The sequence below is a fragment of the Eptatretus burgeri genome, chromosome 5, assembly GCF_056783735.1.
Source record: "Eptatretus burgeri isolate ZD-2024b chromosome 5, Ebu_testis_v1, whole genome shotgun sequence".
Classification (NCBI taxonomy): Eukaryota; Metazoa; Chordata; class Myxini; order Myxiniformes; family Myxinidae; genus Eptatretus; species Eptatretus burgeri.
The window spans coordinates 45,106,874-45,128,012 of record NC_140965.1 but is presented as its reverse complement, the minus strand read 5'-3'; the positions used below and the strand labels follow the sequence as shown (position 1 = coordinate 45,128,012).

General features: G+C 44.4%; 1 protein-coding gene across 1 annotated transcript in view; it reads right to left on the bottom strand.

Moving 5' to 3' along the window:
• The window catches only part of MED17 (mediator complex subunit 17), a 33,304-nt gene that overhangs the window by 10,169 nt on the left and 1,996 nt on the right, over positions 1 to 21,139 (bottom strand). Inside the window, exons 2-7 of the mRNA XM_085881664.1 lie at positions 19,239 to 19,405; positions 18,613 to 18,823; positions 18,087 to 18,223; positions 16,712 to 16,796; positions 14,854 to 15,006; positions 3,776 to 3,909 (exon numbers count right to left, since the gene is read on the bottom strand). Of these exons, the coding sequence (XP_085737790.1) occupies positions 3,776 to 3,909; positions 14,854 to 15,006; positions 16,712 to 16,796; positions 18,087 to 18,223; positions 18,613 to 18,823; positions 19,239 to 19,405 (887 nt within the window). The remainder of the gene's footprint in view (positions 1 to 3,775; positions 3,910 to 14,853; positions 15,007 to 16,711; positions 16,797 to 18,086; positions 18,224 to 18,612; positions 18,824 to 19,238; positions 19,406 to 21,139) is intronic.

Below are 21,139 nucleotides of genomic sequence, written 5' to 3'. Positions count from 1 at the left end.
AGCACCTGATGGGTTATCAAGCAATGCGCGGATGGAGGGAACATGGAAAAGAACCCTGCACGACCAAGAGATCACCAATCAACCACGAGATTGAAGGTAAGACCGATGGGGGTAAAGGAGGGACAGTTGAAAGGATGTTTGATGGAGGGGAGATTAATGGTGGACCATTGAAACAGGCCGATGGGGGTAACGGAGGGATGACTGAAAGTAACAGAGGGACTGAACAGAATGATGGTGTGAAGGAGGAAAGATTTAAAACAACAGAAGGGGAGGAGGGAAGACATCACACAGGATAAATACAGTCTAGCCAACACATGCTCCCCAAACAGCCCTTTGACAAAGGACCAAGGACTATCTTTACAAAAACGAATGAAATAACTGATCCTCAGGTCACCTACGTGTTCATGTATGCTCTCCCATTGGGGTAAGTTTTCCAAAACTACAACAATATTTTAGTATTGAAAGAATAATTTGCAAATTGCCCATTTTGTGGAACAACTATTGTAATTTCCTGGTAATGTAGTAACCCGGGATAAGTTCCATCATGTGAAAATGCCTCTGGACATTTCATATATGGTTCGCTGATCATTAATAGCCACATTATCACTTACAAAATAAGTGTCATTATCACTTTGTCTGTGAGCAGGATATCTCTAAAAGTTAGACGGATTCAGACAAAATTTGATGGACAGGATAGTGTGTGTGTGTGTGTGTGTGTGTGTGTGTGTGTGTGTGTGTGTGTGTGTGTGTGTGTGTGTGTGTGTGTGTGTGTGTGTGTGTGTGTGTGTGTGTGTGTGTGTGTGTGTGTGTGTGTGTGTTACGAACTAATGAGATTTTTTTTTGTGAAGATCCTGATTCGAGAATTTTTATAGTGATTCTTCACCATTGAGAGATATTTCAAAAAGGTACGGACAGATTACAATGAGACTTGGTGGACAGGTTGGGTGTGTGACAATGGCGAATGGATTCAATTGTGGTTTTGGTCTAGATGCAGATCCAGCCTATCAGTGGCATACAACACGTAAACTATTCAACCTGGCAGAGGTATGCGCTCTACCGAGTGCCGTTCTAGTTTGAGTGTAATGTAAAAATATTTGTTGCAGAGGCAATATCACAAATATAAAGTTTTTGTCAATGAAGCAAAATATCTTCATCTGGGAAAGTGAATGAAATTTTTATTCTTTGTACGGACTAAGGCTCATGGAAGAACTCTCTCTGTAAGGTATACATTGCACACTCAGTTTGTATTGTGTCCTCGTGTGTCCGAGTCATTCGACTCAAGAAAGATTCCAAAAAGAGGAAAAACAAAAACAACTGCATGCAAGGATGTAAAGCAAAAAGAGATCATTTATAAAAAAGTAGATCGAGGTTTTTTTTGTTGGTTTTTTTCACTCTTGTCTCATTTGAAAAGTCTTTTTTGTCCATGGCCGGAGATTTACTCTCATAAATCCTTTCTCGTAAAAACTTTTTTTGGTTTTCTATTTTTTGGGAGGGATAAAATCTCGGCTGATGGAAGAATGAGTAGATATGATAAAAAGACAACGTGCTGGTGGCGAAGCAACAGAGGGAAAACAGGTATAAGGGAATGAACAAAGATGCAGAGAGAGGGCGAGGAGGAGGGGAAACACAATAATCTGCAAATAGGATGGTTGGGTGAGGTATAGTTAATGGGAGTGGAAGAGATCACAGCGATGGGATTGAGGATGACATGCAAGGGTGGTGCACCACTTGCTTGAAGCCCTGTATAGAGAAGTATGACTGACCTGTCTCTGGAAGGTATTGTTATGAATTTGGAATTCGATTGCACACAACATACAGGTTCCTTGAGTCAGCTATGTCGATAAGTGCATGTTCCCTAGACAGCTCACCTTCCATTGTTTAAATATTCAGAAATCGATTAGATGCGCTGCGGATCGATTTAATAGTTAGGGAACGAACAATGGAGACATCCCTCCCCCTCTTCTGCGAGGAGGAAGAAGAATCCTGCCATCCCATGACTCATGATGTCAACAACTCCCTCCCACCCGTGGTTGAGCGGGGGGGATGGATCACGAGGGCATGAGTCACGCCGGGCGTGGGGGAGGGGGGCGGAGAAGGATAAGGACGAGATCCTTTCTTTGTTCTTGGTTAGTAAGCTTTTTGCTTTGGCAGAGAGTAGTCGCTCAGCAGACCTTCAGGTCCTGTTTGGCTTGGGTTAGGGTTGAGGCCTTTGGAAGCTTTTTGATTCGGCTGGCTAAGTGAGCTTCGGCTGAGGCCTGGCTCAGAAGGAGGCTTTTTGGAGGCTCTTTGCTTTGACGGTTCCATGAGCTTCGGCTTCTGCTTTGCTCGGGAGAGCTTTTTGCTTCAAGCTGCCCTGTTTGGAAGGAAGTTAAGCCGGTCGCTCGGCTCGAGCTGCGAGTGGTGGCTTCTTCTTCTTGGTTCGTGGAGCTCTTTGTTCTCCATTTTGGTTCCCGGCTTGGTGCGACTCATCGACCTCTTCGTGGAGGTGGTTCCTCGGGGAAGCGACGCATCGACGGGAAGGCTTGGCGCCTCGCCTCACCAGCACGCGTTGAGAAGCACGGGAGGTGGTTCCTCCGGGAAGCGATGCAGACGGGAAAGTTCGGCAACTCGTCTCACCAGCACGTGAGAAGCGCGGGAGGTGGTTCCTCGGGGAAGTGGCGCATCGACGGGAAGGATCGGCGCCTCGTCTCACCAACACGTGTTGAGAGGCGCGGGAGGATTCGCGGGAGCTCGGGAAGGATGGCGGCTCGGCGATTGGATCCAGCTCGCTCTCGCTGGAGCCCGGGTCCGAACAACTTGAAGACCACACGAGGTGGAGAGGTTTGAGATAGGCTCTGGGTTTCAGCTCACCTGTCCTCCAAGCTGGAACTCGTTATTGAGGGCCTCTGCCACCATTTCTTGGGTGTGTGTGTGTGCATACGTGTGTCCGTGGGCCCGTCTAACAAGTAGGAACTGCTGTTAAGTGCAAGTGACTGTACATAATAAGTAGACGGTTGTAGTTCTTTTGTCGTGCTTTTGTTGCTTGTATAATTGCAGACGTGCTATGCCTTGTTTAATTGCATACGTGCTTTATTATAATAAATGTCCTTGTGTGAATGTAAACCTGTTCGTTGCGTCCATTCCATCATTGAACTGCCCCATGTTGCACTTGGAATATAGTTGGTTTTTAATAGCCGATAAATAGAATCGCGTCCGGCGAGAACCTAGCGCGTATTATCGCCAGACATCCCAGAACGGAACGGACCGCTTAAGCGGTTCGTGTCCAAGCAGGCCTTCGCCGAGGTATGGTCCCTCTGCAGGTTACCAGCACGGGTACTTAGGTATATCGATATTCGGCGATCGACCCTATTTCGCGCGGGTAGAATACTGGGCCGTGGTGGGATTAAAAACCCACCCGTGACTGGTTTCTGGCGTTGTTTCAGAAAGTCACGACTGGATTGTCCGTTCGGTGGGCGAAGCGACCGCTATTGGTTAGACGCCGGCGGGCGGAAATCTACAACAGTATTTCTACAAATGGGAGAAAAGAGGAACAAAAGACTGGAGGTGGATGGAAAGCCTGAAATTTAACCACTATCGGTTAATGGAAGAACACATGCATCGGCGAATGCATGAGGAGGGTCAGAGGGCTGGGAGAGAAGAGGGACTTGACCAGTTTCATTCATAACGCAAGCTTTTAACAGGATCTCACGGAGCTGAGTTCATGTACACCCCAAAACCCATGTACACCCAACGTCTTCACATGTACACCCCAAAACAGGCTGGTTACGGCTCTAACCTCTCTCATGAGCTGGTGGAGATTGTGCTCCAACACGTAGAGATGATCATCAAGCTGAGTTGGCTGAACAGGACAGCGGGATCGACCTCGTTCATCCCCGAGCACATGACAGAGAGACAGTGACAGCTGCAGACCTGTACGCAAGGAATAAAAATGTATTAAATGCAATGTGAAAAATGGTGACACCAAGCATCCACAATTAGGTTTTTAATTTGTAATCGACAACGACTGGAAAAAATGATTTGACCAAAACACATTTCTCAATCATCAAAATGCTTACCTTAAAAAAAACAAAAAACAAAAAAAACAATTGTTTTTGCTCAACTCTCACAAGGTAAGACATAAAGGTCATGGAATCCATCATCGTCTTATCATGGATTCTATAACCTTATCATCAGCTTGCTTATGGAATCCATCATCGCTTCAGACATTAAATCCTTCCTCTTCTCCATTGGCTTGATTTCTGATCTCAATTTGGCTTCAGACCAGGTCACTCTATCCTGGATATGCTGCTTCTGCTCTCTCAACAATGGATGGAGATCCTCAATGCCAGATACGAAATCAGAGCCATCTCCCGAGACATATTGCATACCTTCGATACGGTCTGGTACCCTGCCCTGCTCACCAAACTCTCTTCCCATGGTATCCAAGGACATCTCTACTCATGGCTCGCAGACTTCCTCTCCTGTCACAGTCAAGTCAACGTGTGGCCCTTAATGGAGTTATCTCAAGCCCTCTTCCTGTCCAGGCTGGAGTTCCTCAAGGCAGTGTTATGGGCCCTGTTCTTTTTCTGGTTTTCAACAATGTTCTCTCTGACTCTGGAAAATCCTCTTTATCTATTTGCTGATGACTCCACCCTCTGTCGTACCATCTGTCATCCTGCCTCTTCATCAGCAAACAGCTGCCTCTTCGCTCTCCGCAGATCTTGATAAAATTACAAACTGGTCCAACATGTGGAACATGTCTTTCAATCCTGACAAATCTCACACTCTCACGATGTCTCTCCGAAAGAACCGTCTGGAAAACCTCCACCATCTACTTTCTCATCAATCCTCTTGAAGAAGTCCTTTCATTCAAGCTTCTGGGTCTCACTATCTGCCATGATCTTTCCTGGGAAAGCCACATTTCCAGCCAAGCCTCCAAAGCCAGTCGCCGAATGGGCATCCTCCGTCATGCAAAGTCCTTCCTTGGCACACCTGAGCTCCTGACCACATTCAAAGCTTTCATCCACAGCCTGATGGAGTACTGCTCTCCCCTCTGGGCTGGTGCTCCCGCCTCTCACCTTTCTCACCTTTCTCGGCTTTCTCGGCTTCACACTGTGGAGACCAAGCCATTGAGGATCATTGGTATCTCCAGCGATGAGACTGAATCTTTGGGTCCTCACCACTCTCTCACCGCAGGCAGGTCGGTGGTCTTTCTGTCTTCTACCATCTTCTCTCCAGTCTCGCCCCCCTCCCTGCTCTGTCTGCGATATGTCCCCCCCCCATATTTAATCTCCATCTTCTTGTTCTTCTTCTTCTTGTGAAGACAAAACCTTAATCTCTAGGACTCGGCTCTTGTATATACAAGATCAGGATCTCCATAAATACTGACCACATGTACACATCCTCACATAGATGGTGCCTTTTGAGAGCGTCTATCATGAACCTTTAAAAATTGTTACGAATTCGTGCCCGCCGGCGTGCGATCGGCCACGTAACCCTAATCGTGACCGCGTCGCCCACCAGTCGGACAATTAAGTCGTGACCCTCCTTGGAACTACCGCCAGGAGCCAGTCACGGGTGGGGGTTTAACCTCACCACAACCCAGTCCGCATTCTACCCGAGCGAAATAGGGTGAATCGCCGAATGTCGATATACCTAAATACCCACGCAGGTGACCTACCGAGGGGTTGCACCATGCCGCAGGTCGGCTTAGGACACAAACCGCTTAAGCGGTTCGTTCCGTACGACAGGGATAACCGAGCGGTTTTATCGCCGACCTCAACGGTTCAGTGATTCTTCTTTACTCGGGTGTTCAAACCCCACTACCAATTATTCCACGAAGTAAGAAGGCACTTTCAAACAGAGAAAGGACGCAACGAACGGGAAACAGTTCAACAAGCACATTTATTATTTACACACGCAAGGGTAGTCATGCAATATGTACAGCCAAGACAAAGAATTCATGCACGTATGTACAGCCAAAGAAATGCAGTAAAAAGCAATACTACTGAATAAAGCAAGGATTTATTTACAAGCACAGACACTTAAGCAGTTCTACTTGGCAGACGGCACCACACCATGCATACAAAAATAAAAGTAAAAGAAAGGACCTCCCTTTCGTGGCCGGTAAACCCTCTCCGGCACTCTCCTCGTCCAGACGCGCAGGTCCACCACAGGCCGCACTGCAGCACCTCTCGTCCGCTGGCCGGACCACGAGCGCAGGACCGAGAGAGGGAGACAGAGAGCTCAAGCTACGAGAGCTCATGGACCAAGACGAAGCGTTCAACCAAGAAGAACCAGAAGCCAGAAGAACCAGAAGAAAGTGTTCTGCGTGCAGTCCGCCCTTGATAGCGCGGGGCTCCGCCCCTCATCCCACCCCGTTTTCGGCTCCGCCTCCCTTCGAGAAGGTTCCCGAAAAGGGGCGTTCCCTCACTCCGACCGCCTCACGCCGTGCATCCACCAATCGGCAGCGAGCTGCCCTGCCCCCTTCCCTTCACACCAAGCGCGGGGAAAATAGGTGGGAAAAAACCCCACAGGCTCGCAGGAGCTTTTGTCCTGCCAATCCTTCTCGGACGGTTTCCGACGCGAAAACTGTCCTACCATGGTCCGTGAAGGATGGCGTTCGTAAGCGGGCGTAGTGGCGAAGATGGTGGTGATTGTTGTGGGGATGGTGTGAGCGTGGTTGGCGTTGTGGCGTAGTTGGTGGTGGCAGTTGTTTGTGTGGAGGTTTGTTGCAATGGTGGCTCAAAATAACGATAGATAAAGAAAAACCCTATCGCAAAGAGTCGCAGCCCGGTGAAACATGAAGAATTCCCTTTAAACAACGGTGGGGCCCTATCTGCACATAAACTTAGCGTCATAACTGATCTAAGGACCCTTTATGGTGTACTGCGAATTTCCACAGCCGTAACACTACCCCCTCCCCTTTTTACAGACTCGTCCCGAGTCGTCGAATTTTCGGGTGCCATCATGTGCAAGTTCTCCCCGAGTACGTTTTACCTTCGGATCCCTGAGTGCGACATTCAGTGTATTTGTGTCCCCAAAATAAATAACCTACGGGCTGAGTAACTAACTAAACAAACCCACTCATACAGACGACTTAACTACATTGCCGGCGCTAAGACACACATGCCGGGGGTGCACTCATGTACAATTACAACTTAACAACTTAACCGACAATTTCCACTAAACCATGGCCCAGGATCTATGGACTCTGCGGAAAGAAACAACCGTCACAAGCAGGAGGCCAGGCTGCTTAAACGCAGTCCAAGGCCTCCCCCTTCTTAAATGAGTGCAGTGAACCAACGAAAACGGTGCACGGGCCGCCGGTGCAGTCCCGTGTTGCAGCTGCCATCAGGGCAGTCCCTGCAATTTGCGCGATGATCCTGGCACACATGGTAATGAACAGGGGGGGGGGGAATGCAAAACAGAACGGGGCAAGCTGAACGAGTGCAGCAGGCATGGGCCAAGGCAAGGCATTTCATGGCATGGCAAAACAAGGCCGTTGTAGCAAACAGCCGGCAGATGAAGTGACCGGCACAGGCCTTGAAGCAACAGCCAGCAGATGACGTGGCCGGCACAGGCTTTGCAGCAAAACAGCCGGCAGATGAAGTTGGCCGGCACCTTGCCTTGAGATGGAGGTCGGTGGAGGGAGTGCGGTGGTGCTGGCCACTCGGAAGGTGGCTTGGACCTACCCAACTGAATCCCTCCCAACCTATCGCCTTTGCCTGTCTCTGTTCATACCCACTCCCTTCATTTGTAAAAACCAATTTAGCCCCAACTTTTTTTTTATTTTTATTTTTACTTCCCCCTCTATAACTCGTCTCCTAACCCCCTTTATCGTCCTTGTTCGGCTAACCTATCGTCTCCTAGCCTACTCCCAACCCCTACGTTCCCTTCCTGGAAGGGAATAAGGGAGAGCAAGCATCCTGTGTCGAGGCCCAATGAAGCTTCAGAACGGCCTCCTCAGATTTCAGCAATCTTTACCCAAGGTGGGTCCAGAGGCCCACAACGAGAGCGAAGGGATGGATGGTGCAGAGGGGTACACTTCCTATCTACCCTAACCATTAACTCTTAAACTACCCCGGGGCTTTCAACAAGCGCCTCTCGCTTAAACTATCGGTTCTAACAACCCAGATTTCCGTCGCCTGTGTTGGTGTCCTCACAATTTTGGGCCTCGCCCTCCAATTTTCCTCCCGTGCCCTCACACGGTTTTGTGGCTAGGACACGTGGCTCCCTTGGCAGGAACTACCCTCTGCCGATTCCACTACAATGGCACCCCCGGGCACTACACTGCCTCCAAGCCTACCAGCTCCCTAAAACGGGGAGTGCCCTCCCTGGCGACTCCCCCTCGATGCCCATGTGGCATGTTGGCGCCCCGGGTCCCTTTCCAAGGGTCGCCCGTGCCCAGTACACTGCCCCCGTGGCAAATGGCGCCCCGGGCCCCCGCATCATGCGGGCGCACCCGTGCCCACTACACTATCCCGGCCCCCCATGGCCCCTTGGCCTACCGCGGCCAACTAGCCCAGTGCCCGGGGGTACCCACTCAGCGATACTCACCGTTCGTAGCCACGCTCCCAGCCCGTCAACAGGGCTCCTGCACCCCTCCAAATGGGTTTCGAGCCTACACTCCCACCAACAGCAAAACGACCTCCATTTTTGGCAATTTGACTAACCCCCTAACTCACATTACTCTGACCCCAGGGTCCCTTTGGCGGGAATCACTCCTCCCCCCAATCACTCATCGCACCATGCATTCCACATTCGCTCCATACACTCAGACCCGCTGGCCTCACTCGCTCAACATGTTTCCTTTCCGCTCTTCAACTCACACTTCACTGATTCTGCCATTCTTCTAACTGCCTCTCCTTACTACCTCGTGCTCCCTCGTCATCCCTTAAACTAAAGCACGTTCCTTTTAACCTACGTAGCTGAACTACATCCCATCTACACATCCACAAGTCTGTCATTGTTCTCAAAATCCCAAAAATCAATTTCCCCTCCTAAATCTGACTACAATCCCTCTCGCTAATCCATTCCACGGATTCCATGAGGACATCATCGGTCACGTGGTTTGGCAGCCAAAAAAAAAAATCTTCTCCAGAACCGCTTTACAGATCAAAGTAAAACTGCACACAAATGATCGACTATCCATGCTGAATAAAGTTTTATAACTATGACATCATAGGTCACGTGGTCTGGCAGCCATCTTGGATTTACCCTCAAACCTTCAAAAATCTTCTTCTCCAGAACGGCTGGACAGATTGAGGGGAAACTTCAGACATGCTCCCAGTGACTTGGGGATATTAGGATGATAAAAAAATAATTGATGTCATGTGGTTCGGTCGCCATATTGGATTGAAGAAAATATTCAATGTTTTCTCTGGAACGTCTTTTCCGATCGAAGCAAAATTTACCAAGTATCATCAAACCATATACATGCGTACAGTGTGGAAATGATGACGTCATAGGTCACATGGTGTGACAGCTAAAATGGACAGAAAAATGAACCTTACCCAATCAAAACGAAACTTCAGTCGTGATCCTCTACCAAATCTTGGGCAGAGTCCAAATTTTCAATGCCATTGGTCACATGGTTTGGCAGAAATGTTACTTTGAAAACTGAAAATTTCAAAACCTTTTTCTCCAAAATCGTTTAACAGATCAATATAAAACATCTTGTGTTACATGGAGTAAGGGCAGTAAATCACAACTGCAAAGTTTTGCATCGATTGCTCCAGCGGTTTCTGAAATAAATTTTTTTAATATATTCCTTGAAATCAATGTGGCGACCACACCACGTCACTGATGGTCATTTTTAAGTCAAATGTATGCAGCAAGGGCAGTGGATCATGTCTTGATAGGTTAAACGGTTTCAGAGAAATAATTGTTTAATTATTTATTTAAAACCAACATGGCTGCCACATCATGTGACTGACGAGATAATTGTTAAAATATTTGCAGCAACAGTAGTGGATCATCACTGCAAATTCTCGCATTGAAAGGCAAAGCGGTTTCAGAGAAATAATATTTTTTAATATGATCGACTCGGCATGGAGAACATTGGTTGAAAATGTCAACATCATCGGTCAAAAGGTCTCGCAGCCATGTTGAACAAAAAGCCTTCTCCGATAAACGTGAAACTCCAAAGACGTGATCAGCCACCGATTCTGAATTTCATTTGATAAACAGGATGTCCTGGGTCAGGTGTCCAATCGAAGCGGAGTTGTATCGAAGCGGGGCGGCATGGTTTTTCTTTTCACCGTAGAAATTTGACGAAATTATCACCATAGATGCGACTACTCATGTGGAATATTTTTGTGATAACTATGACGTCATAGGTCATATGGTGTGGCAGCCATGTTGGAAAAAATGAAAAAGTTGAAACCTCTGTATCTCCGAAACCGCTCCATGGAAAAATAAATTGAAACTTGACACATGTGAAGTACTCCACATGGGAAACAAGGGTGATTTTTTTTTTATGACGTCTTACGTGGCTTCTTTATGATGTCATCATTTCATATGTCAAACGCTTTTTCTGATCAGTATGAAAAATTGAGGGTCATCTCGGGCTAAATTGTAATTGGTAAAAAAAAAAGATGACATCATCGGTCACATGGTTTGGCAGCCATGTTGTTTTTAACATAAAACCTTCAAAAATCTTCTTCTCCATAATGGCTGAACAGATTGAGGCAAAAATTTACAGGTATGATCGCCTATCCACGAAGAACCAAAAGTTCTCCACCTCTGATGTCATGGATCACATGGGTTGACAGCTTTGATTTTTTGAAGAATAAACATTTTAAAATCTTCTGCAGAACAGCTTGACAGATCGAGGGAAAACTTCACTTTGATGTTCCCCAAGCCTTGGGGATACCAGGGTGTTCACAAATAATTAATAGGTCACATGGTCTGGCAGCCATATTGGTTTGAATGAAATTCATTTTAAAAATCTCTCTTGAACTGTTTCAACAATCGATGTGAAACGTCACAGTTATGATTGAGTAGACATGTGGACTATATGTTTTAAATGTCAACCTGATTGGATGCATGGTCTGGCAGCCAGAATGATTTAATATTTTAAATCTGGGTTCAGGGATTTAAATCAAACTTGGTACAAGTATGTATGATGATGTAATAATGTGGGCGGAGGCATATCTGGTGATGTCAAAGGTTGTCGTTCCAGTTTATTCTGAGAACACAACCAAGTCTGACATTTGAATGACAAATAGCCTTCAAATGTAATAACACAAGACCATTTTTAAGCCTTATTCACACCTCAAAAAAAGGGGGGATTGCAAATATAGGCCAATGAGGGAGGACAGGATGAAGGAAATATGGGGAAAGGGGTGGGAGGAATGGAAGGAGTGTAAACAGATAAATAAGTTGGTATGGCTGTAGAACAAGTTGAAAAAAATGACTGCAAGACCTACTTTTCATCATTGTGCAACTTTCTTCCGAGAGGTATGTCAAGGCATGACAGACATGTCCTTGTTAGTCACAGTTGAAGATCACTGTGGTCAAAAAATAAGACCTCTCAGCCTTTGTATACAATTAGAATCTCCAGTTGGTTGAACTCCTGTAGTTTCCACCATTTTGCAATTGCCGTATTATATAAATGTGATTTGTCCAAACTTCCTTAAAAGTATCAAATCCATGCTATTTCATATAGTAGATTTATTAGGAGGCTGAAAAGGCTAATTTACAAATCGCTTAATATGGTTATTATTACAATTGCTTAATATGGTTATTACTACAATTGCTTAATATGGTTATTATGACAATCGCTTAAAGAGCAGGTTGCGGGTCACCAAACATGTCCTGAAAATTTATCAATATGATTATATGTGAATTAAATAGTTTGATGCAAACTATTGTGGTTGCCTAACTATTGGGAAAAATAATGAAATTTAACTCCGAAGGTATTTCTCGAGGCTGTTGAAAAAAAACAACCGCTTGCCATATATGGATGGTGACGTCACGTTCTCCAAAACAAAGCGGACGCTCACTCGCTCATTGAATAAGTGTCCAGTTCAGCGGGCTGTTCTTTCACTTATTTTGAGCTTGCAACCGTCTATATTATCCTTTTTTATTTTGAATTATTGTAGAACAAAGTTATTTGGATATTTGTACATCATGCCTCGTACGTGTGTCATCATGTTTTGCGAAAATGGCTGGAAAACGGGTAATCGCTCCAACCGATTCCCGAAGAAATCAAACATTCGCCGGCAGTAGATAAGATTTGTACAAACAAAACGGGCAAATTTCCCCCCCCAAAGAAAACGGGTAAAGAGGACCCTTTGGATAGACTTGTTATTTGTGGTGACCATTTCACAGCCGAGGATTACGAAGGCATAAACACATCTGATCACCACTCTGTGAATATGAGTTGTTGGTTGACAAGTTCTCCAGATACTGCTCCGTCACAGAATCAATTGTTGAGTTTAAGTGAGAAAAACATTGAAATGTATTCTTAAAGAGTACATGGAAAAACACATAAATAACCTTTCTAAAAAACACAAGCATGAAAAAATTTCTCAACAAATCAACTTATTGTTGATTAAATTACTTTTTTACCAGCATCAGCAAATTGGGCTATTTCATTTCAATTGTAACCAGAGACTTGGTGTCAAAGCCACCCAATGCTCACCTGTTTATACATTTATCGTTTTTAAAAGACTAGTCTAATAATATTTTTTTATAAAGCATTGCAGTGGTCTGATCCAAATAATTTGAAAGCAATATATGTATTTGTATATTGTAATCAGTAAAAAAAGTGTGGTAGATAAAAACATTAGAAAGGAAATAACTTGCACCAAAAACTTTAACATTTTCACACTCACGCTGACGCTCATGCTCACGCTCACACTGGGGGTATCGCAATAGCTCTTTGTTCTTCTAACAGGCGAGCTAAAAAATGATCAATTTTCCACTTTTTTTTCTAAATTTGGTAGAATATTTCCCAATGAGGCTAAACATGTTTTGGTATTTATATGCCACAACAGTCTCCTGAAAGTTGGGGCTTCTTCTAACTGTTCACTTTTGCTGGGGTCAAGCTCAGCTGTCAGAAAGACTTCAACGCCAAGGCTACGGTGTATAATATATTTGGGTCCATTATTGATTCATTCTATTTCTGACTCTTGAGTGACGAGAGGGTTAAAAATTATTATATCAAGTCACAGACGAATCAAACTTTACATTATTTTATGCATCGAACAAGAAAATGAAAATCTACAAACCAATCTGTCTGGTGGAGTCTGTCAGTGTGAACTGCCGGGCAGTCAGTCCTTCCACTTGGACACAAAATAGGCCGTTTTCTGGCACTTGCAAGTGGCTCAAATTTATATGGCTCAGGGCCAGAAACTCCATACTATAAATTCCCATCATCCTCTGACTCGTCCTCGACAATATCGCAATGAAAACACTCAATTTCATCGCCGCTGAAATCACTCTCTGATTCGCATCTCGCCATTGTTCACACGCTGTTTCCGAATGTTCACGAAGTTTTCGGAGAACGTGATGTCATAGCATCTTCGGAAAATTCCGGCCTGTTTTTCGATCACTGACAAAAGTTTTAACTTGAAAGTTAATTTTAGCATATTTTGAGTTTCAAATGTAAGAAAATAATTGCCCAACGATTATTAATGTGATTACAACCTTCGAATCACACAAAGTCATCAGCGACCCAAAACCTGCTCTTTAATATTGTTATTATTACAATCGCTTAATATGGTTGTAACTACAATTGCTTAATTTGGTTATCATAACAAGCAAAATTTGCACACATTAACTCGTTGCTGTAAAAGTATTTCCATCCCACCACCGAAGGTGGATGGAAGTTATGTTTTCACCTCCTGTCTGTCTGCTTGTTGGTCTGTGAGCACGATATCTCAAAACGTTATGGACGGATTTGGACGAAACTTGGACACGTTGGGTGTGTGACATGAATGAATCTGTTTGATTTTGGTGACGATTCAGATCCAGATGCAATAAAAAAATTATTTTGGAATTGATTCTTCACAATTCAAAGAAAGGGCCAAAGATGATAGATAGCACGATATTTCAAAAAGTGGTGGATGGTTTATGACAAAACTTAGTGGATGAGTGAGTTAGGTGACAAGAACAAGCCGATTCGATTTTGGTTAATGTCTGGATGCAGATCCGACCTCTCAGTGGGATACAAAACGTATAATGTTCAGCCTGGTGGAGGTATCTGCTCTACCGATTGCCCTTCCAATTTGCTTATGTAATGTCGTGTGCTTCCTGAGGTTTTAAAAGCATTTAAATTATAAATCATTACCTGGCCGCTGTACAAAGATAGATAAGGCCTTTCAAAAGATCATAAAAAATATTTACTACTTCCAATTTCTGAAAACTGGCCCATTAAACAATGACATTGAAACAAACATGCAATATTTCAGCTTCATGGACATCCAGTCTACCTGATAAAGGCCAACAAAGCCTGGATCTTTATACTTGCTTAAATGGGACAGCTTAACTTGAAAAGGCAATAACATTTTTGCAGTTTCAGCAAAAAAGCAGAAAATAGATAAATTAAAAACTCTTCATACCAGCGATTATACAAGTTTTGAAATTCTATATCCTTAGATGGAACTCCATTATATTTTCAACATGAACATTGCAGAATGTGCAGTAGCGATCATAAAACACTTTGGCATAACTTGAGATAAATCGTCAAGTTTGTTGATGCACTGAAGGCAGGTCAAAATTAATCCTTTTTAAGATTAATTTTTGAATTAAAATGAATGCATTGATTACATTTTGCTATGAAATAGTAATGTTGCGTAACATGTTGGAAGTTCTTTGATAAACAGTGCTAAATAAAAGCAAACCAAACTTATGTAACCTGCACACCTGGGAAGAGCTGGACTATAATTTGGTTCTTCACAACCATCGGTGGAACAGGAAACTTGAGTTGAACAGCTTCACGTGACAACTGCGCGAAGACCTCCTTGCAAAATAGCACATTTTGAGCCGCTTCCAATTTGCTCTGCCAGTGAGGTGTACCTGAAAATTAAGAGGTTGTAAGATAATTGAAGTTGCGAGAGGGAGGGGGAGGAAAAGGAGAAGGTGGGAAGGAGAGGGGAGGAAAAGGAGAAGGTGGGAAGGAGAGGGGAGGAAAAGGAGAAGGTGGGAAGGAGAGGGGAGGAAAGGGAGAAGGTGGTGTCTGGAATCCAGAATGACTTGCCAAGCTTTATGCCTGTGCATACAACGATGCCTCCACTCCTGGATACCCAACTTCCTCCACTCACATGGTTAATGCATTGCTGTCAATGGAACCCTATCCTCACATCACCTCTCCTAGTGGAGGCTGGAATGCCCTAAGGAAGCATGTTGGGCCCAGTCTTGTTCCTCATCTGCATAAGTGACCTCTCCGCTACTTTGGAAAATCCTCTTCCTTTTTGCAGATGACTCCACACACATACAGTACTGCATCCCAGTGATAGGCAGACAGCAGCTGAATCACTCCTGCTGATCTGGTGACAATGTGTTAGTCTGATAAATGGAACATGTCCTTCAATCCTGGAAAATGTTATAGTCTCACCCTATCACTCCAGAAGGATTGCCAAACGAACCGACTTTTCTCTTTCCATCATCAGGCACTGAAATAAGTTCACTCTTTTGAACATCTCGGCTGCACCATTGGATATTACATCTTCTGCAGCACCCAAAAGCAAAGCTGGTGTCCAAAGCCAGCTGCAGATGGAGCATTCACCATCGTTCAAAGTTTTGAAAAATCAGAGCTATTTTCAGTCTCATAGGTTTTTGTCCAAAGCTCAATAACTACTCCCAGTCTACAAGGTCTTTGTCCTAAGCTCAATGGACTACTGCTTTCCCTCTCTTATAATTAGCTCAACATATCTCAGAATCTCCCATGATGACACCAAAGTGCAAGCTCTGCTGCTCTCTTATTGGAAGGAAGTTGGTAGCCTCTGTGTTTTACAGCCTCATCCCTCCGACACTCTCCAACTCCAACATGTATTCCTTCTTCCAGTAATCCCCTACTGGTTAAACTTCTAAAATTCAGGCTGACTGCACACTCCCCTATTTTGTATTCACTTCTCTTGGATGTGGAACTGCCTCCCAGAATCTGTAGTAACCGATCAAGTGTTCATCCCCATCTCCTGTCATCCTCCATCCTTACCTACAATATTTATTACCTGCATTAACCCTCAGTAATCCAACCCTCTTCCTTGCACGTAGCTGTTTGTGTCTGTCTGTCTGTCTCTGTGGATTCCCTTTCTTATTGTGTCGAAGAGTTGCCCTGTAGCCCGACAATCCGTTCATACCCTCCGTCACCTTGCTTTTCCATTGAAGAACCTTAATCCTGTTGAAAAATAAAATTGCACAAAGTACAACTCCCAATTTTGAAACAAACATGTCGAATTTCAATCATCTGAGTCGCAGTTTTATATTTTGCTCTCATTAATTAAAATCTATACAAAAATAAAACAAAATAAATAAATACATACATCTACAAATACAAAGGAAGAAGTCATTGAACCATTAGAGCTGCTGAATATACCACAGTGTTCCCCATTTAGCTAAATAGTACACTCCCAGCTATATCCATTCAGTTTTCCATTTGTATTTCATTTAAACACAGCAGTTGGGTACAAATTCATGCTTTGTATTTGACCTATTCAAATGCAAACTTTAGTCACTTGTTATGCAATAAAAATATATATAAACAAACAATTACTCAACAAACCTTGCCTGTGTTTGCGGAGAGGCTGGTTGGTCAAGTTCACAGTACCAATGTCCCTGATGTCCGGAGTTTGCTTCTGGATAGACACCTAGAACAAAATACAGCTTCATAGGGTCAGAACTTCATCGATCACCAAAACATTCAACTGGAATAAATGTTCCTGTCCTGTTAAATTCCAATAAGAACAATTTGTTTGCAAGAACTAGTTAAAAGAACACCTTACCTTTGAGAGAGAGAAAAAAAAACAAGGACATGGGTGGGGTCAGCGAACAGCAAATTTGATGTAAAATGCCATAATTTTTTTGTCCAAGTACTGTAAAACTTAAGGTTTTTGAGAGGGCCAAAAATGCGATTTGTGTTCTGCAGTGTTCAAATATATAATTCAATTTAAATAAAATAAAGATTTTAAAGTTTGTAGAAAAATAACTTTTTTCGGAAGTTTACTGCCATTGGCGCAGTCTTTTACACCACCTTATTTAACGCATTACATTAATAATTATTTGTGCCTGTTTGTGTCCTTTATGACATCCTTAAAAACAGTGCGTTTCCTGTTTGAAATGATTTTCAATTCTGTTTGACTGCCAGACAGGCAGACAGTCAAATGTTTTCATCTCATTCCTCTCTGCCCGTGCACGATCGCGACGAATTCAGAGCAAAAGTACGACTAAACTACAGGTTCGTTTTCCAATTTGTGTTCAAAATGTAACATTCAATTGAAGTGAAGTTGTTCCTTGATCATAAACTGATGTTTGTAGAAAGACGGACAGATAAAGTGAACCAAATGATTTCACCCGCTTTTGGCTTCGTGTGCGCAGGATAACAACAAAACACCCTCAGTCCAAAAAAAAAACATGTGGGAATGGTGGGTGATGAGCAATTTTATTAATAAAGCAAAATGTAAAATTTTTATTTGAACCTCAAAATGAGGGAGGAAAAGTTGGATAAGCTGTCAAAATCAGCTCGACGTGAGACAGACAGTCACAAGTTTCATCAACCAGAGTTAATTACTTAACAAAATGTCACCCGGGTACAAAAATGTTAAATGACAAAGACAAACAGAGGTCTGAAGAATAAAACCCGTAAAAGCCACATTTTCCCCAAGTCAAACTGTATAGAGTACAACACAAATGTTTTATCAACCTGCCTCTATTACTTACCGAGATACGGCTCAGAAATGAAAAACGCAACAAATAGGCAGTGGACCAAAGAACCAAAATGGTGACGACAACATCCCTGAGCCCAAATGGACTGATGGATACCAAGAAGCACAATCCACAGTTTAGCAATACGTCAACATGTGATGAGTGATTAAATTTTCCTTTCTTCATCAGAAACAAAGCCAGTGCATGAAACCTTAACCTGTTTATCAAACTCTTACTTTGATATTGGCCATTCCTTTGAGGTCACTGGGAACAACAACATCCAGAGGACAGTAATCATCAGGAATTTTCTTTTCCAGGTCGATCTCAGTGTTTTTCAGCACTTCAAAGGTTCCATGGTGTGGGTAGAGTGAACCTGAGACAGAAATATAGACAATTTCACATCCAGCATCAGCCAATGGACTACTCCATCCATCTATTGGGAACAGACTCTGTGCACAGCGTTGGTGCTGCCGAAGCAGTCTCCTTGGCTATTGGACACAATCCTGGACGGGTCGCCACTCCGACACAGGATACCAGCAAGCTGGCACTCATTTTGCCGACCTCGGAAGGATGACGGGCAGAGTCAACCCCACTTGGTATTACTTCAACAGGCGAGTGAGATTTGAACTCAGGATCCCAGGATCCCAAGCCCAACACCCTAACCATTAAGCCAACACCAGGCAATGGACTACTACTGCAGGTTATATGCAAGGGCAAGATCATGTAAAGGCAGTGTCATCACCAGCCTTGCGAAGTACTCACCAGCACTACGATAACTCAAGTCCCCAAGGACTTTGTCACGTGAACGACGAAGTTTCCAGTGTTGCCTTAAACGGAGTAATTCTGCCGTGAAGTCACGCTGTCTGCGCTGCTCCCCACTTTCTGAAGCTGAACGCACAAGGTGCTCAGCCCCACGAAGAAGAATGCCAGCTGCGCCAGCAAGTGCCTTTTTCTTTGTCACAAATTGTAGAACCTATATATGTGGCAGACAACAGCATGTTCACAGCTCGAGTCATACCATACAAGTACAGCGATAGAAAATAAAATATATATTTCCCCCAAAGAGAGGGGGGGGAGGCGATTAAGGATTTTCGCCTGCACACTTGGCAGTGGTTTATTGACCCCTGCTGGAGAAAGGGGGTGGGGGGGGGGGTTACTTGCCAGGGCACAAAATATATTTGACCTGCTTCCCCCAATATCTCTTCCCTTCCCTTCCCTTCCCTCCACCAGGAGCGGTTTCCAGTGATAGGAAAGCCATGCATAAAGGCATAATTGGTCGATCATATGTATTAAATACATTATTTCAGCATCAGTTTTGAGGAAAACTCTTCTGTTGGACGTTTAAAGATCCAAATGCATATAGATGACAAAGCCAGTACCAAAACTACCTGCTTTGGGAGTGGAAGATCCTGGGATACAGGTGCGACTGACATGTACTTCTTCTCCCGAACAACAGCCAGTACATCATGTAACACGGACACCTCGGTGAGGGCTGCCCGCAGCTGAGCACGGACGCCCTCCCAAGGCCACACTGGTGCCTGAAATTTGGAAACACCTGTAAAGTGACACGGATAAATATTAAAGCATTTACAAGATCAAGTATTTATTGATTACTGCAAAACTTTCTCACTTGTAGGTGACTGACCAACAGAGGTCTGCATGTGTCTCGAGCAGCCAAGACCAGATTTCCATCCTTCGACGGTGTCCTGTCAGACGTCGCATGGTATTTCTTGCCTTGAGATTCCCTCTCTCTATCGTGGTGTGCATGATTGGGCCCGGGATGGCATCAGTAATTAAGGACCTCCATTCGTCCTTGGGCACATATTCGGTAAGGGCTGATGAGGTTTTATTATCGATTGTCGATTGCTCGTTTGTGTATTCCTTCCCCCATGTGACCATTACAAGTATACCTGCTTTTGGGGTGAATTTGAACCGCTGTGATCGTTTTTGCGATTTGGAGAAATCTGTTGAGGATTAATTGGCAATGAACACCGTATATCCAGACCGTGCCACGCCTCATCGGCTCACTAATTGGAGACGACACCTGCGGCACCAACTAGCGTAACATGTCGGCTAATTTGACGATCCCACCGCATGGCATCAGAGTGGAAAGACGCGCAATTTGGCCCGGAACGGTCGAAACAGCTGGCATTACGGCCACTGTTATTCATACCAGACAAATGGGACGACCCACGGCTACAACGGCACATAGGAATATTCACCGTTCGACAGTATGGGACTGAAGTAGTGCACAAAACTTTAAGCTGTGTTCGCTGTTTGATTCCTGTCGGATTCGTGCTTCGCTGGTCTGATGTGGCATCGCAAGGTGTACCATCCTCCGGATGGACGTTAAGCTGTCCCATTTGCTAGCACGAGTTGGTGGATGTTAAAAACTGCAAGGTGTCGTTTTCAGAGTTTGTGGGTCATCACTGGCACCTTGAAAAAAATTACTAATTTCTGCCCAAATCATCATCAGTTGAACGTTTTGTTATTATTCATGGGAGAAGTCACGTTATTAATTCAGGTCCCGTTTTAAAGTTTCACGTCCCATTGCGCTAGGCCTTAGAAAATGTGGTTTTCAGCAGAAAGTGATCATGTTAGGAGCCAAATGGTTACTATGGAACTTTGAAAATGACGTAATCCAACCCAGAATGGTGAGCACATCCGCGTAGAAACCCCACGAAACAGCAGCGCTCGGGGCACCCTAAAGTATAGTGTATGTGTGTGTGTGTGTGTGTGTGTGTGTGTGTGTGTGTGTGTGTGTGTGTGTGTGTGTGTGTGTGTGTGTGTGTGTGTGTGTGTGTGAGACAAGGATTATCACCTCAAATGACTCACAAAGCTTCTAAAATAATCTTAAAACACTTGGAAAAGCACCTGAGAGAAAGGGATGTGCCTCTGCACGACAAAAGAGCTGGAGAACTACCTCGGCTCCCCGAAAGGGCAGCGACCGATACGGCAAGTTCCTGACGATGTGTGCCGGTGAAAGGCCAGAGTGGATGGGTGTGTGCTACCCAAACCCCCAACCATAGCCACCAGTGAGTGGACCTTGAACCTCCTATGAACGTAGCAGGCTTGGCGATTTATTTAATGGACTTCTGCAATAGGAAAGACGATGCTGCACGTCATTACCAAGTAACGGTAAACAAGTCCTCGAGATGTGAAGATCCACAAAGCTCGTGCCAACCATCATTCATGTTGGAGCGATACTTCCCTCCGCTCGTTGTTGAGACACTGTATCTGGTTTGGGTGTTTCTGAACACCGACGGGAAGGACATATCTGGGGCTTGTG